General features: G+C 40.7%; 2 protein-coding genes and 2 non-coding genes across 4 annotated transcripts; 3 read left to right on the top strand and 1 right to left on the bottom strand.

Annotated features, from left to right (window-relative positions):
- Positions 1-2,466: 2,466 nt before the first annotated feature.
- On the top strand, positions 2,467-4,717 carry cxcl19 (chemokine (C-X-C motif) ligand 19). Its single transcript, XM_028429121.1, has 3 exons — positions 2,467-2,587; positions 3,391-3,526; positions 4,081-4,717. The coding sequence occupies exons 1-3, from the start codon at positions 2,536-2,538 to the stop codon at positions 4,208-4,210; spliced, it is 318 nt and encodes a 105-aa protein (XP_028284922.1). The 5' UTR covers positions 2,467-2,535; the 3' UTR covers positions 4,211-4,717.
- Positions 4,718-4,724: 7 nt separating this feature from the next.
- On the bottom strand, positions 4,725-7,323 carry trmt10b (tRNA methyltransferase 10B). The gene is made up of 8 exons (XM_028429120.1): positions 6,883-7,323; positions 6,608-6,710; positions 6,400-6,533; positions 6,134-6,286; positions 5,958-6,036; positions 5,728-5,795; positions 5,521-5,644; positions 4,725-5,416 (listed from the first exon to the last, which is right to left on the bottom strand). Exons 1-8 carry the CDS (start codon positions 7,012-7,014, stop codon positions 5,283-5,285), a joined length of 927 nt encoding a protein of 308 aa, XP_028284921.1. The 5' UTR covers positions 7,015-7,323; the 3' UTR covers positions 4,725-5,282.
- Positions 7,324-7,747: 424 nt separating this feature from the next.
- Positions 7,748-7,964, top strand: LOC114451268 (small nucleolar RNA U3). Its single transcript, XR_003672193.1, has one exon. It is a non-coding gene; the product is annotated as a small nucleolar RNA U3 (small nucleolar RNA).
- A 2,493-nt stretch (positions 7,965-10,457) lies between these two features.
- LOC114451270 (small nucleolar RNA U3) lies at positions 10,458-10,675 on the top strand. The gene has a single exon (XR_003672194.1). It is a non-coding gene; the product is annotated as a small nucleolar RNA U3 (small nucleolar RNA).
- Positions 10,676-12,804: the final 2,129 nt, after the last annotated feature.

A 12,804-nucleotide genomic window follows, 5' to 3' on the forward strand; every position in this document is an offset into this window, starting at 1 on the left:
TGAACAATGTTTGAGAGGAATGGTAATATTGTGTATCTGGAATGAAGTTTAGATCTTCAAGTCCATCTCATGAAACATGGGAGCAAAAACAAAAGTGTTGCGTTTATATTTTTGTTGAGTGTATATATATATATATATATACACACACACACACACACACACACACATATATACACACCAGTGTGTAGTCAGGTATCTGTTTATGTCTTTACTCACAGTAATCAGACAACAACATGTTTTATGCTCACTTGATTCAAGACCTGTTCAATGAGGACAGAAGAAATCTATCAGATCTATTAGCCAATAATGTCATCACTGTTTGTGTGTGTGTGTGTGTGTAAGGGGGCCAACATCAGTTTATGAAGTGTCATGTGGACATGTTTTCCTGATGGGGATAAACAGTTCCCAGTACATAACGGGAGAGATTTGCTAGTCGCAGATATGACTACGGTTGATTAAGGTTTGTGGTTTCAATGAAGCGATGATGGAGGATTACTCCTGTCTTAAACAAACGTGACATGAAAAATTATTGTCCACTAACATTTTCCAGAACACATAATACAGGTCACTGAAATCACACAGAGATGAGCTTGAGTCTATAAAGGTTTATTTTTTAATAATATGGGCGTTTCATCCACATGGATCCAGAGTTTTTGGGAGCACTAACACTAACTTTTGAAACCGGGCCTCAGACTGGATAGATTTCAACATGTTACAGGCATTAGATAAGAATCATCGTGTCGTTGATCGTATATATAATCCCTCATTATGATCATTGTCTTCTAGTTTGTCATCAAAGATGACAGTTTTGCTGAGTCATCTTGTAATGCATCGTCTCATTTTTGCAGTCATGTGGCCTTGTATCCCACATCTTTAACCCACACGTCTGATAAAGGCATGTGCCTGAAATCATAAGGGACTAACGTTTCTTAAGTCAAACCAGAAACACAATGTCACAATGTTTTACCACAACCCAACGTAAACGGGCTTTCCCTCGAATGTTTATTTGTTTATGTTTTATCTTGTTTTTTTATTAAAAATTATTATTTTATTATATTATTTCTTTGTTTAAAGACTTTTAGTTTAGTCAAATAAAATGCTGAATTTGCCAATTATGGGAGTTCCCTAAAAGTTTTGTTTTTAAGTCATCATCTGGTGTGACATCATCATGCCAGCTCATCACTGGGCGCTCATGCCGTGTTTACAGTGAGCGTTCTGACGCTCTAATTTCCATCATCTTAACCCAGTTTATAACATTTACAACAAAACCAGATTAGCATCAAGTTTATGGCAAATTGTCACCAGGATATATATTTTATATTTTTTTTTTAGCTGTTTTTGGTGTTGACCAACCCTAAAGTGAAACATCAGACTCCTCAGCTGCTAAAAGTTCTTACTGCTAGCCAGATGCTAACCAAGATTTCCATTTGGTAATCCTTAAGAGAGCAAACCGGTGGAGGTGGAGGTGGAGGTTTGGCACCTTAAAGTTAACATGACAGCACCAGGCATAAATGGAAACTGTTTTTGTTTTAATGGTAGAACTTGGTTTAAATCATGTAATCAATGGGAGATAATAAGGTGCTAAAATGTTCCAAGGCTGATGCCCGTCAGATTTAGTCATGCTTTTATAGCAAGTTTCTGATAAACAAAGACAAACAAATACACATTCATGCCTCGCACTGACACATAAACCTCAGTGACCCGTTTCACATAGTGGCTGCATTGTGCAGAGCAAGAACAGGCCTCAAGGAAGGAAGCATCAACAACAACATTAGTATCATACTGTAGCTGTGGGAAAGACAAAGAGCTGCTGTTTCTCAGAGTTATTGACATCAATGTTATGTTTGCCAATAACACAAATGTTACATTGATTACCTATTAATGAGTCTAGACTAGGTTTCCTGTAATCTGTGTCACTAACAGGATTTAGTGTGGATCCCCCTGGTTAACCTATGTCCACAGGATAATTAAAGGAGGATGACTTGATTTAATGATCTTTCTGCGCACAAAGGGCAAATACAGTCTGATAAGAGCAGATTGATTTTATTAATAATACCAAAGGAAATGATGGTAATAATAATGACAGCATCCCATCATGTTTGCAGAACTGTATCTGATGATCATTTTCCTCTTTCAGGTTCAGAAAGGGGGAAACAGATGAATACTTCAGCGGAGCTACGACATGCAGAAGTGAAATGAAGCTGTTGTGTATACACTCACACTCACACACACACACACACACACACTCACACACGTGCACAGCTCGTCTGTGTGACTCAGTTCTGTGGTCTCTGCGTCTTCACCTCGGCTGGGCCTCTGGTCGGTCCCTGAACCCACCGTCTCATGACTGTCTTCTGCTGCACACGTGAAGACCACAAAGTGAAACCAACACACACACACTTTTTAAAAAAAAAAAATCTCCCACAGGGGGATCACATGGCCGCTGTATGAATAAATACTGCACCTCAGATGTATGCAAACAGAAGCAGCAGCTGTTTGACAGTAAAGAACTTGAGCAGCCACCACTGAGACGACATGAAGCTCTGTATCCTGATCGTGCTCGGGACCCTGCTGGTCCTCGTCACAGGTAAGACGTGGGAGGGTTTTCTGCATGACTAAAACATTCCTCAGGCAGCTCAGGCGTTTGACAGTTTCAGCACAGGGAGATAGCAAACTGAGGAGTCCTGTTTGCCCTGACAAGCCGTTAGAGGCGTGAGTGGGTGGTGCGGGGGTGCACCTGTAATGGAAACTCAGCAGTTTCACCCCTTGAACTGAGCCTGTGACTCATTTGGAACAGAAGATTTGGATGATATTTAAAAACAAGGTCTGCTAATGTAAATACGATAAGAACGCTACAAATCTGCACTTTGATTTTCATGTTTTACAAATTAAAATGGCAGCTGGAGACAAATGTGTGACGTTTTAATGTGATTACACAAAGAAAAAATGTTATTGTAGAATAAACTGAGGATATAAAGGTGCAATTAATTGAAAGCTTTGCTACAAGTTCCTCACTTACTTCTCAGTAAGAATGAGGAGCTGCTTCACTGCGACTGTGTGTATTTGATGTCACGATAGAGGAAGAGGCAAAAAGAGGAAGGTTCCAGTCTAAGAATGTCACAAACCTTAGCTGTGATTAAGACAGTAAGCCAGCATTCGACTCCCAGATTTGCATCTGAGCAAACACATTCCTGATGTCTTGTCATCTGCCAAGCACTCCTACATCTGATATGGTCTTTGTACATTATCTCCCACACTGAGAGCTGTGAACCTGGCAGGAACATCAAAACAACATGATTTTCCATGTTGGTCCTGCTTCATAGTACTAAAGACCATAACACATTATATGAAATAAAGTTAAATCTGCATCTGCATGTGTGTTGATGACAGGAATGCCGCCGATCAGCAGGGACTACAACACACACTGTCGCTGTGTGCAGGTGGAGTCCAGGATCATCCCGCCGGACAACCTGAAGAGCATCAAGCTCTTCCCCGAGGGGCCTCACTGCGCTCACACAGAGGTCATGTAAGTCAATCCATCACACAAAGGCATCTTTATTGTGCTTATTAAATGTATAAATACGCCCACACTGTGTGGTCCAGTCAATAGATCCTAGGTCAATCCTCATGCAGTGCTATAGAGCCGAAGTCAGAACTCTCTCACAAGATAAAAATCTAAGAAACTAAGAAATCTTTTTTAGAAAATGTAATTTAACTGCTATAAAAATTAATTATTTTCAGAATAAAAGCCTTTTTTTGAGGCCTTCAAAGAGCATCATTTGTCAGTTCTGGTGTCTTCCTGACGCAACCCTCTCTATTTATCCGGTCTGTGTGTAACACTGAAGCACTGAAACAAACAGGTCCATCGAAGACGTACCTCTGACCTAATGCTCTCTTAGGTTTAGCTACATTAGCTTAGCATTCATCCCAGTGAGTGAGTCATTTCATTTGCACATGTTTGTGTATTTACTTACTGCCAGAAAGCTTTAACACTTCACCGGAATGGTTGTGATTAAATGACACAGAGGTTAAAACTTGGCTACTTGGCCCTCATCTGATGTGGATCTAATCTTTGTTCAGAGCTGGCCTAGTGAGCGGGGAGAAGGTCTGTCTGAACCCTCAGTCCTCCTGGGTGAAGAAGCTGATCCAGTTCGTTCTTGAGAAAAAGCTGCAGCAGCAGGGTGGAGCAGCTGCACGGAGCCAGAGATAAATATCACGTTACAATCACATAAAAAGCTGCAACCATGAGCCACACGGTTTATAATAACAATGCTAACATTTGATCCATCTGCTGTGTAATTTAAGTTTTTCTCCTCTTCTCCTTCTTCAGCTTATTATTCCGCACATTGCCTGAACATGTATGAACGTTCACTGTTAAACAGCACAGAGGAAGTGGCTGGATTATAAAGAATGAACGTCCTGTAGAAGTGTGTGTGACTGTATGTAAAGAATGTGTGAAAGCAGACATTGAATGTAGCAATTCAGTAGAATGGAGCACTACACACAGAACTAAAGTTCACATTTAAACAACTTTACTCCCTCTTTACTGTACTACCCCTTTTCATACCTTGTCGATAAGGTTATAAATGCACTTTGAGTCATTTTACAGTGTTGTATTACTACATGTGTGATGAGCCATGGTGTTTCTGGGATCAGTGCTAAAAGATGTCAGATATAATCAAATGCTTTAAAGAAAATCAAATAAATGTCTGAACATAAAAAACTTGTTGTGTCTTGTTTTTTTTTTATGGTCGTTCTAAGAAATAAAACACAATACATGCAGTGATTATACGTCTGATGCACAAAAGAGATGACTGATGCCAAATGAAAATGTTACGGTCTGTTGTGTTCCTCTGATAGTTCGAGGATAATTATTCCATTTTCCCAGGAATCATTTCAGCAGCAGTGTGTGACGCCAAAAAAAAAAAAAAAACTCCATCCATCAGTTCTTTATTTTTATGTGGGGTCAGGTTGAGGCAGCAGTTTTAGCTGGAAAATGAAGACCTCCACATACCCTCCAGCTCCTCTGAGGGGGTGCTGAGGTGCTCCCAGGCTCAGCGGGCATCCAAACCAGAGCCCTGACCCACCTCAGCTGGCTCCTCTCACAGTGATTAATGCACTCCATCACCTTATTATTATTATTATTATTATTAAACACTCTGCAGCATTCTCGGATTCTTCAGTGTGAAGTATAAATGTCCTGAACAGCAGTCTTTAACCCTGTGTCCCTTAATGTCCTTCCACACAATCTTCTGTATAAAGCATGACATGTAATGCATCCATTAATCCTCAAGCTCAGGCTGTGTTGCAGGTGAGTAGACTGGTGCGACCTCATAACCCTTCCCCAGGGGGAACCATGTCTGCAGGGCTTGTGTCCAGCTGCCGGTGTCACAGAAGGTCAACAAGATGTCAAAGACTGTTCAAAGAGAGGAAAGCTTTATTACAGACGACCTCAGCAGAATCTTTAACTAACACACACACACACACACACACACACATAAATAAAACATTGATGCTCGCCTTGATTGACAGCCAGGATCTTCGAGTGGAAGTTCTTTACGTTGGATTTCTTCACCATGTACTCGTCTATGGGCAGCCGTGCTGTGTGCACACTCAGCTCTGCAGCTCTGGAAAAGCTCAGTTTCTGCAGAGGAAAAACAGAAAGAGTGAAAAAAACTGACCTCAAATGAACAGACTGATCCTAATGTGACGTCTGTGTTCGAACACCTTCTGGATGCTTTCATCCACAAGACCACCGAGGACATAAACCTTGTCAGCATCCACTGTCACCAAAGCTGAGCAGGAAAGGAAGATAAGAAAATGATGAATAAATGAAGTGGCTTTAAAAAAAAATACACTTTTATATAATTCAGCTTTTGATTATGGGTTCAGAAATGACAATAATATAGTCATGTGGCGCCCTCTGCTGGCCAAAAGATGCATTAAATTCTTCACACCTTCTTCAGCATCTGGTGTGAGGTAGACTACAGTTTCAGGAGGAAACCGGTCCAGACAGCTGTCCTCTGTTATGTCCATCTAACAGAAACACAGCATCTGTTATATGACATATTTGAGGTTCCATGTTCTGCTTCTTCTAATAATCAATAATCAGTGTGTAAATAAGAATAATCACCATGTAGTTGAGGAAGCCCTCATTCATCCGTATGCACTCTCTGTACAGACGGCTGTCCTCTCTCAGGTCTGTCAGGAACACGTGAAACGGTCGAGCTGCCTTCTTGTTGGATCCGTACAGACGCCTCAGCTGGCCGGCCAGCCGACCGATTTCCTGAACCAGAAACACATACTGGGCCATCATTTCAGGGATATAAAAAGACGTTCATCACAAATGATTGGCGTTTATCTGAGATGTAAAGTAGGACATGTTCGTCATCCACTGACCTTGTCTGACATGCAGTCCGTCATGCTTAAGTCCACACATACTTTGAGGCCTGTGGACTGAGCCTCGGCTAAGCGCTCTCTGGTGATTGCCTTCATGACCCGTTTGGTAAACTCTGGATGATCTATGCTGGCACCTGTATAAAGAAAACCGTGTTAAATCTGTATTTTAGTTTCCACCCTGTGACGTCCTGACACAGCTCTTCTTCACCTGAGTCACGATTGAGCTTCCTCCTCTGCTTCTCTTCTCTCCTCTTGCTCTTCTTCGCTGCCACCTGCTTCTCCCAGTGTCGCTGCTTCCTGAGTACATTCTTCTGTTCATTCAACAGAGAAATAAACACATTAACAGTGTAGAAATCAACACCACTGCTGTTTTATCCTGTCTAGTAAAAAAAAAACAGGTACAACCATAATAAAATCCTTGTAATCCTCGTTTTATAGACAACAACAGCTTATGTGTAATGACTGATAATAAATCACACTTACAGAACACGGTGCATCGTCTCTTCCGGGTCTGTCCTCCACTGCATCGGTCTCCACGTCTATGCACAGCAGATCGATCAGCTCTGAAACTCCATTCAGCTGCATTTCGCACGTCTCTGGTTGACTATGCGCCATTTCAGCCTAATGTTCCTAATGTCTTTATTAACGCCAGACGTTTAATACTGATACAAATTTTACCTTTTACCTCCTACAAACGCCGAGACATGTCTGGTTTTGTGGTCTTTGAACTTAACCCAAAGAGACATTTCGAAGCCAAAGGGTCACATTCACGCTGTTGACGTCACTCTGGCTGTTGTCGAAGCTAAAAAAAAACATTTCACGAAATCCACAAAACGACACTTTAAAACACGTGTGAGTGCAGAGGAAGGAAGAAAGAACAAAATAAATGTCCACAACATGTGAGTGAGTGAGTGAGTGTCGCGGGTTGATGACGTCACAGTAAACAAAGCAGCGTAGCCAAGAGAAGACAACGAATTATTCCGATTAATCAATTAACACATAGCCTGCACTTCATCAACCCAAGACAATAGTTAACTTATTTGGTGTTTTAGCATTTTTCTTTTAGGTGGTTGTGTGAATATGTTTTGTATTTATTTAGCATAACAGGGTGTAAATACACATCCGGAAACACCGGAACATACCCTTATTTTTAAGTGTACGCTGTTATAGATGCTTATATTGTGGCTGGTAACTTGTGTAGTCTCTTGGTTTATGTTTTTTAGATTATTATGTCGCTTTTTAACATATATATATTTATATCGTGTGTTACACATTGACCAATGTCAGCACCATGACAGTGAAGGCCGTGGCCGTCATACTAGTAGGTGGGCAGCAGTATTGGCAGGTTAAGACTATACTTTCAGGGATCATTTCTATAGTCCTTGACTTGAGAAATGCTTTTCTAAAGATGATGGTCTCGCTGACCACGATGAAGAGTTGGTGATACTCCTTCCTGAGCGCGAAGCGGGCGGAGAGACTTGATTCATTTCATACGCTCTCTGCCTTTGATGACCGTTCACTGTCTCCTCTGGGGGCGATGAGGGAAGGAGTATGATCAGAGTGGTAGTGCCAGTATGTTAAAGTAATGTTACTCATAGAAATACTGTGAATCAGTACTAAATTAGTACTAGGTACTGTTGGTGATACTTTAACTGTTTGGTATGTGTTCTATGCGGCTGATCAGAGGAAGCTGGTAGTGCCAATATGTTGAAAGTAATGTTACTCATATAAATACAGTGGGAATCAGTGTTTTCTAAATTAGTACTAGGTACTGTGGGTGATACATTAACTGTTTCGTATGTGTTCTATGGGGCTGATCAGAGGAAGCTGGCAGTGCCGGCTATACTGTGAATCAGTGCTTTTAAGTAAGTAGGAAGTGCAACCTTAACTGGAAGAAGATATGAAAAATGCTAAAGTCTTTTTTTGCACAACATTTTAAAAAAATTACTGATACCAGCTGCTCTGTTTGTTCGGGTTCCTCTGAAGATGTTTTTCATTTGTTTTGGTCTTGCCCTTCTTCTACCAGCTTGTGGACAGATGTCTGTGATTTGATTTCGTCTTCTATTGATCTTGATTTTTCCCTTTGTTTGGAGAATGTACTGTTTGGCTTCATTACCTTTTCACTCACAAAGACCAATCAATATTACCTTATTAATCTTATTATTTTGTTATCTAAATGGTATATTCACAAATGTCATACAAATCAAAAACCTTTTTTGTTGCATTTAGGAATGAGGCCAAACAGTACATCAAAACTATAGAAAAATCTCACAATTTGAAAGCTATAAAGACTTTACGTTTATGTGCTCTATACAATATTTTTGTATAATTCTCATTGTAAAAATAATGTTTGTATATGTACCCCCCTGGCACTGTTCATTTTTGTTTAAGTTCTAATAAAGTTTATAAAAAAAAAAAAGTAAGTAGGAAGTGAAGCCCGGTCTTCTCTGAATCTCCAGCAGATGGCAGCAGAGCAAGACTTCTCACAGGGTTTTGTCATGAATATTACATTAAAGTTTTGTGAACTTTCTCCTTCTGTCCAATTAAGCATGCGCAGAAGCACACAACTCAGGTAAAGATGTGCCCTCCAATTGACCATTTAAGAGGTTTTTGTATTGTTTTCTTGTTCAAATAATGTTATAAAGTGCATTATACGTTTTCCTACCTGTTTCCCGAAGTTGAAACATTGTGGACAAAATCCTGCGTTCGGTTGTTGTTGCGAGTTGATTCGTGGCTTTGGCGTATTAGCATGGCTAGCTAATGGCTAGCATTCACATGTATCACGTTGTGTTTTAATTCATACAGTTCAATAGTGTGCTGAGAGCTAAGCAGGTTTTGTGCCAAAAAGTGTTTCTACCTCAAAACTACTTGAATTCATTCTTGTCTGTAACATTTGACTGATTATCGTCCAATCAGCCCCTTTATACCTGATAGATAAGTCCCCTGCGGGGGACTAATAAAGGATTCTCTTATCTTATCTTATCTTATCTTATCTTATCTTATCTTATCTTATCTTATCTTATCTTAACAATGTTAAGGTCAATATAGCTGGTAAAATCATTAAATATCTTAGCTTCCACCACTACCTCTTAAGATACATTACAAAATGTACGTGTCTAGTAATTAAAATTAGTCAGTCAGTTTGGATCTAGTAATTAAAATGACAGAATAAATGAATAGTACAGTTGTAATGGCATAAATGCTGTGAGCCGACAAAATTGCTTTCATGGCAGCTTTATTAAACTGAAATTTAAAAGCTGTGTTTCGATTTCATTGATTTTTAAAACGACTATAATTTCCACTACTGTTTAGTTAGTATTTCTAACCGGTTACGGTATCTATTCTCATGCGTGACTACGTAGGAACTGTTGTTCTCGCAGAATAATTTTCGAGTCGGAAGACGAAAAGCAGCACACGATCATGCATTTGCTAGCCGGCTGTTCTTAACGTAAAACCCCAACTTTCGCGTGTTTCCTCACATGGTATTCATTCTGTTTCATGTTATATTACAGTGTGTGATACCAGCATTCAGCCAAAGTATGTGCCCTGAAGGTTTAGTTTAAATATCGGCTGTTAATGTTCCGGTTAAACCTCTGTTGTTGTTAGCTTTTGAGGCTAACACGCTGCCATGCAGCATCGCAGCAGCCTATGAGAGAAACGGAGGAGAGATTTGCCACCAAATAGCATTGTGGGTAATCTTTAAAAATACTTTATAAGTTATTATACGGCTAATGGAGGCTTTAGTTGTGAACACTATTGAAACATATCGAATATGTTTTGTATTTTTTAGCATAACAGGGTGTAAATACATATCCGGTAACAGTGATGGTTGTCGATATGCGTTTTAAAATACCCTAATTTTTAAGTGTACGCCGTTATAGATGCTTATATAGTGGCTGGTAACTAGTGTAGTCTCTTGGTTTATGTTTTTAGATTATTATGTCGCTTTTTAACATATATATATTTATATCGTGTGTTACACATTGACCAATGTCAGCACCATGACAGTGAAGGCCGTGGCCGTCATACTAGTAGGTGGGCAGCAGTATTGGCAGGTTAAGACTATACTTTCAGGGATCATTTCTATAGTCCTTGACTTGAGAAATGCTTTTCTAAAGTTGATGGTCTCGCTGACCACGATGAAGAGTTGGTGATACTCCTTCCTGAGCGCGAAGCGGGCGGAGAGACTTGATTCACTTCATACGCTCTCTGCCTTTGATGACCGTTCACTGCCTCCTCTGGGGGGCGATGAGGGAAGGAGTATGATCAGAGTGGTAGTGCCAGTATGTTAAAGTAATGTTACTCATATAAATACTGTAAATCAGTACTTTCTAAATTAGTACTAGGTACTGTTGGTGATATTTGTTCTATGGGGCTGATCAGAGGAAGCTGGTAGAGACAATATGTTGAAAGTAATGTTACTCATATAAATACAGTGGGAATCAGTGTTTTCTAAATTAGTACTAGGTACTGTTGGTGATACATTAACTGTTGGTATGTGCTCTATGGGGCTGATCAGAGGAAGCTGTTAGTGCCAATATGTTGAACGTAATGTTACTCATATAAATACAGTGGGAATCAGTGTTTTCTAAATTAGTACTAGGTACTGTGGGTGATACATTAACTGTTGGTATGTGCTCTATGGGGCTGATCAGAGGAAGCTGTTAGTGCCAATATGTTGAAAGTAATGTTACTCATATAAATACAGTGGGAATCAGTGTTTTCTAAATTAGTACTAGGTACTGTGGGTGATACATTAACTGTTTCGTATGTGTTCTATGGGGCTGATCAGAGGAAGCTGGCAGTGCCGGCTCAGGGAAATTGTCAGTTTAGCAGAGGTAAACAACTACTTTTAAGGAGTTAAGGTTTAACCTAAAGGCACTCACTCTAAGTTGACCCCCTGACAAGGGGGTCATAAAATGTATGTAAAACACCAATGGAGTGTGAGCACTCAGGGACTGCCCCTGGTGTATATAATGATGTGTTTTTTGGTAACAAAGGCAGATGTGTGTGTGTGTGTGTGTGCCAGGGTCCTGATCAGACACATCTCCAGATCTGATCTTTTACTTGATGTTCATTCAATAAATAGTTAATCTGAGACCTACTATTGATTCCTCTTTCGCTCACCAACCAACTCATGGAGACAACGGGGTAGTTGAAGAAGTTTGTCTCAACAGTACTCGTGTATATATTTATGCTCACAACCACATGACTGCGGATCGCGGTGTTATAACACTTGATGTAGCTACAAAAGTAGAAAATAACAAGTTCACAGCTGTGCGTGTTTGAGCGTGTCAGCAGCAGCAGTTCGTGATTTTCTGCAGCGGTCGTTGCCAATAATACCCGCGGTGCAGCAGTGTAGACTCCCCCAGGCTTGACTGTGGTGCTGTTTTTATGGTAAATGTGGGCTTGTCTGCAGAGCTTTTTTTGTGTGTGTTGGTAGTCCAGAGTAGGCGGGTTCCTGCTCCACCTGCCAACAAGAAGACCGCCGGTACAGATTCCGCTCCGTTGGCCTGGAGAAACGCTCAGAAGCAGCGGCCTCCCCTCTCTCTCTCTCTCTCTCCCCCTCTCTCTCTCCCTCCCTCTCTCCCTTTGAATAGCGCTGGCGTTGAACCGTTCACTGCTCCGTGTCTGATTGACGTGAGAACGTGTGGGAGGACCCGCAGTGGTTTTGGAGACGCCGCGCAGCCTGCACGGTGGCATTTAGAAGCTTTTTTTTTTACGCACAAGATGAAAGAAATGGATCCATAAATCTGAACGGACATAGATCTTTTTTCTTTTTTTTTAATTTCTTCCTTATTTATTGATCTGCATTATTATTGGTCAGAGTCGTCCCGGATAAAAACAAAACAAAAACATGAAACACAAATGATGTTTAACATTTCTATAGATGGAGGCTCATTCTCTAAGAACTTGGAGGACTTCGACTCCATTCGCAGCGTCCTCCTGTACAGGTCAGTCTAAACTCGACTTCATCCACGCATTGTTAAGTTTGTTTCTGTCGTGGGTCCGTGTTTGCTCGGAGGCACTTTGCTGAAATTTGCCGGAGGGGATTTAAACACCCCGTGCAGGGAGGTGGAGACTTTTGGGGTCCACACCTCCAATGATTTGGTATTCTTGAATTTAAAATATAGCATTTAGATGTAGACTTTGTCTGTGTCTGTGCAGGTCTGTGATGTCTGTCTGGTCGCTGCATATCTAATGGGATGAGCGCGTCACATTACTGCCTGGCACATGTCGAATCCGTGTTATCGTTTTACACCTAAAAATGACCCAAACGCCGCCCCGTAGCTCCAGCTTTATCGTCTCCTGATACACACTCTTAACCTCTGCGTCCATTACGGAGTTTGATTTAACAGTAAAAGCGTCATTTTAACAGGAGGAACACTTGGTATAACTTTAAGC

Source organism: Parambassis ranga, chromosome 18, assembly GCF_900634625.1.
Source record: "Parambassis ranga chromosome 18, fParRan2.1, whole genome shotgun sequence".
Lineage (NCBI taxonomy): Eukaryota > Metazoa > Chordata > Actinopteri > Ambassidae > Parambassis > Parambassis ranga.

Bases quoted from the DNA above. Each gene is read 5' to 3' on its own strand.
- cxcl19 (XM_028429121.1), top strand. From the start codon at position 2,536: ATGAAGCTCTGTATCCTGATCGTGCTCGGGACCCTGCTGGTCCTCGTC. The intron at 2,588-3,390 runs GTAAGACGTGGG...TGTTGATGACAG, and splicing joins CCTGCTGGTCCTCGTCACAG to GAATGCCGCCGATCAGCAGG. The intron at 3,527-4,080 runs GTAAGTCAATCC...ATCTTTGTTCAG, and splicing joins TGCGCTCACACAGAGGTCAT to AGCTGGCCTAGTGAGCGGGG.
- trmt10b (XM_028429120.1), bottom strand. From the start codon at position 7,014: ATGGCGCATAGTCAACCAGAGACGTGCGAAATGCAGCTGAATGGAGTT. The intron at 6,534-6,607 runs GTGAAGAAGAGC...TTCTTTATACAG, and splicing joins GAAGCTCAATCGTGACTCAG to GTGCCAGCATAGATCATCCA. The intron at 5,645-5,727 runs GTGTTCGAACAC...TTTCCTCTGCAG, and splicing joins TGGATGAAAGCATCCAGAAG to AAACTGAGCTTTTCCAGAGC.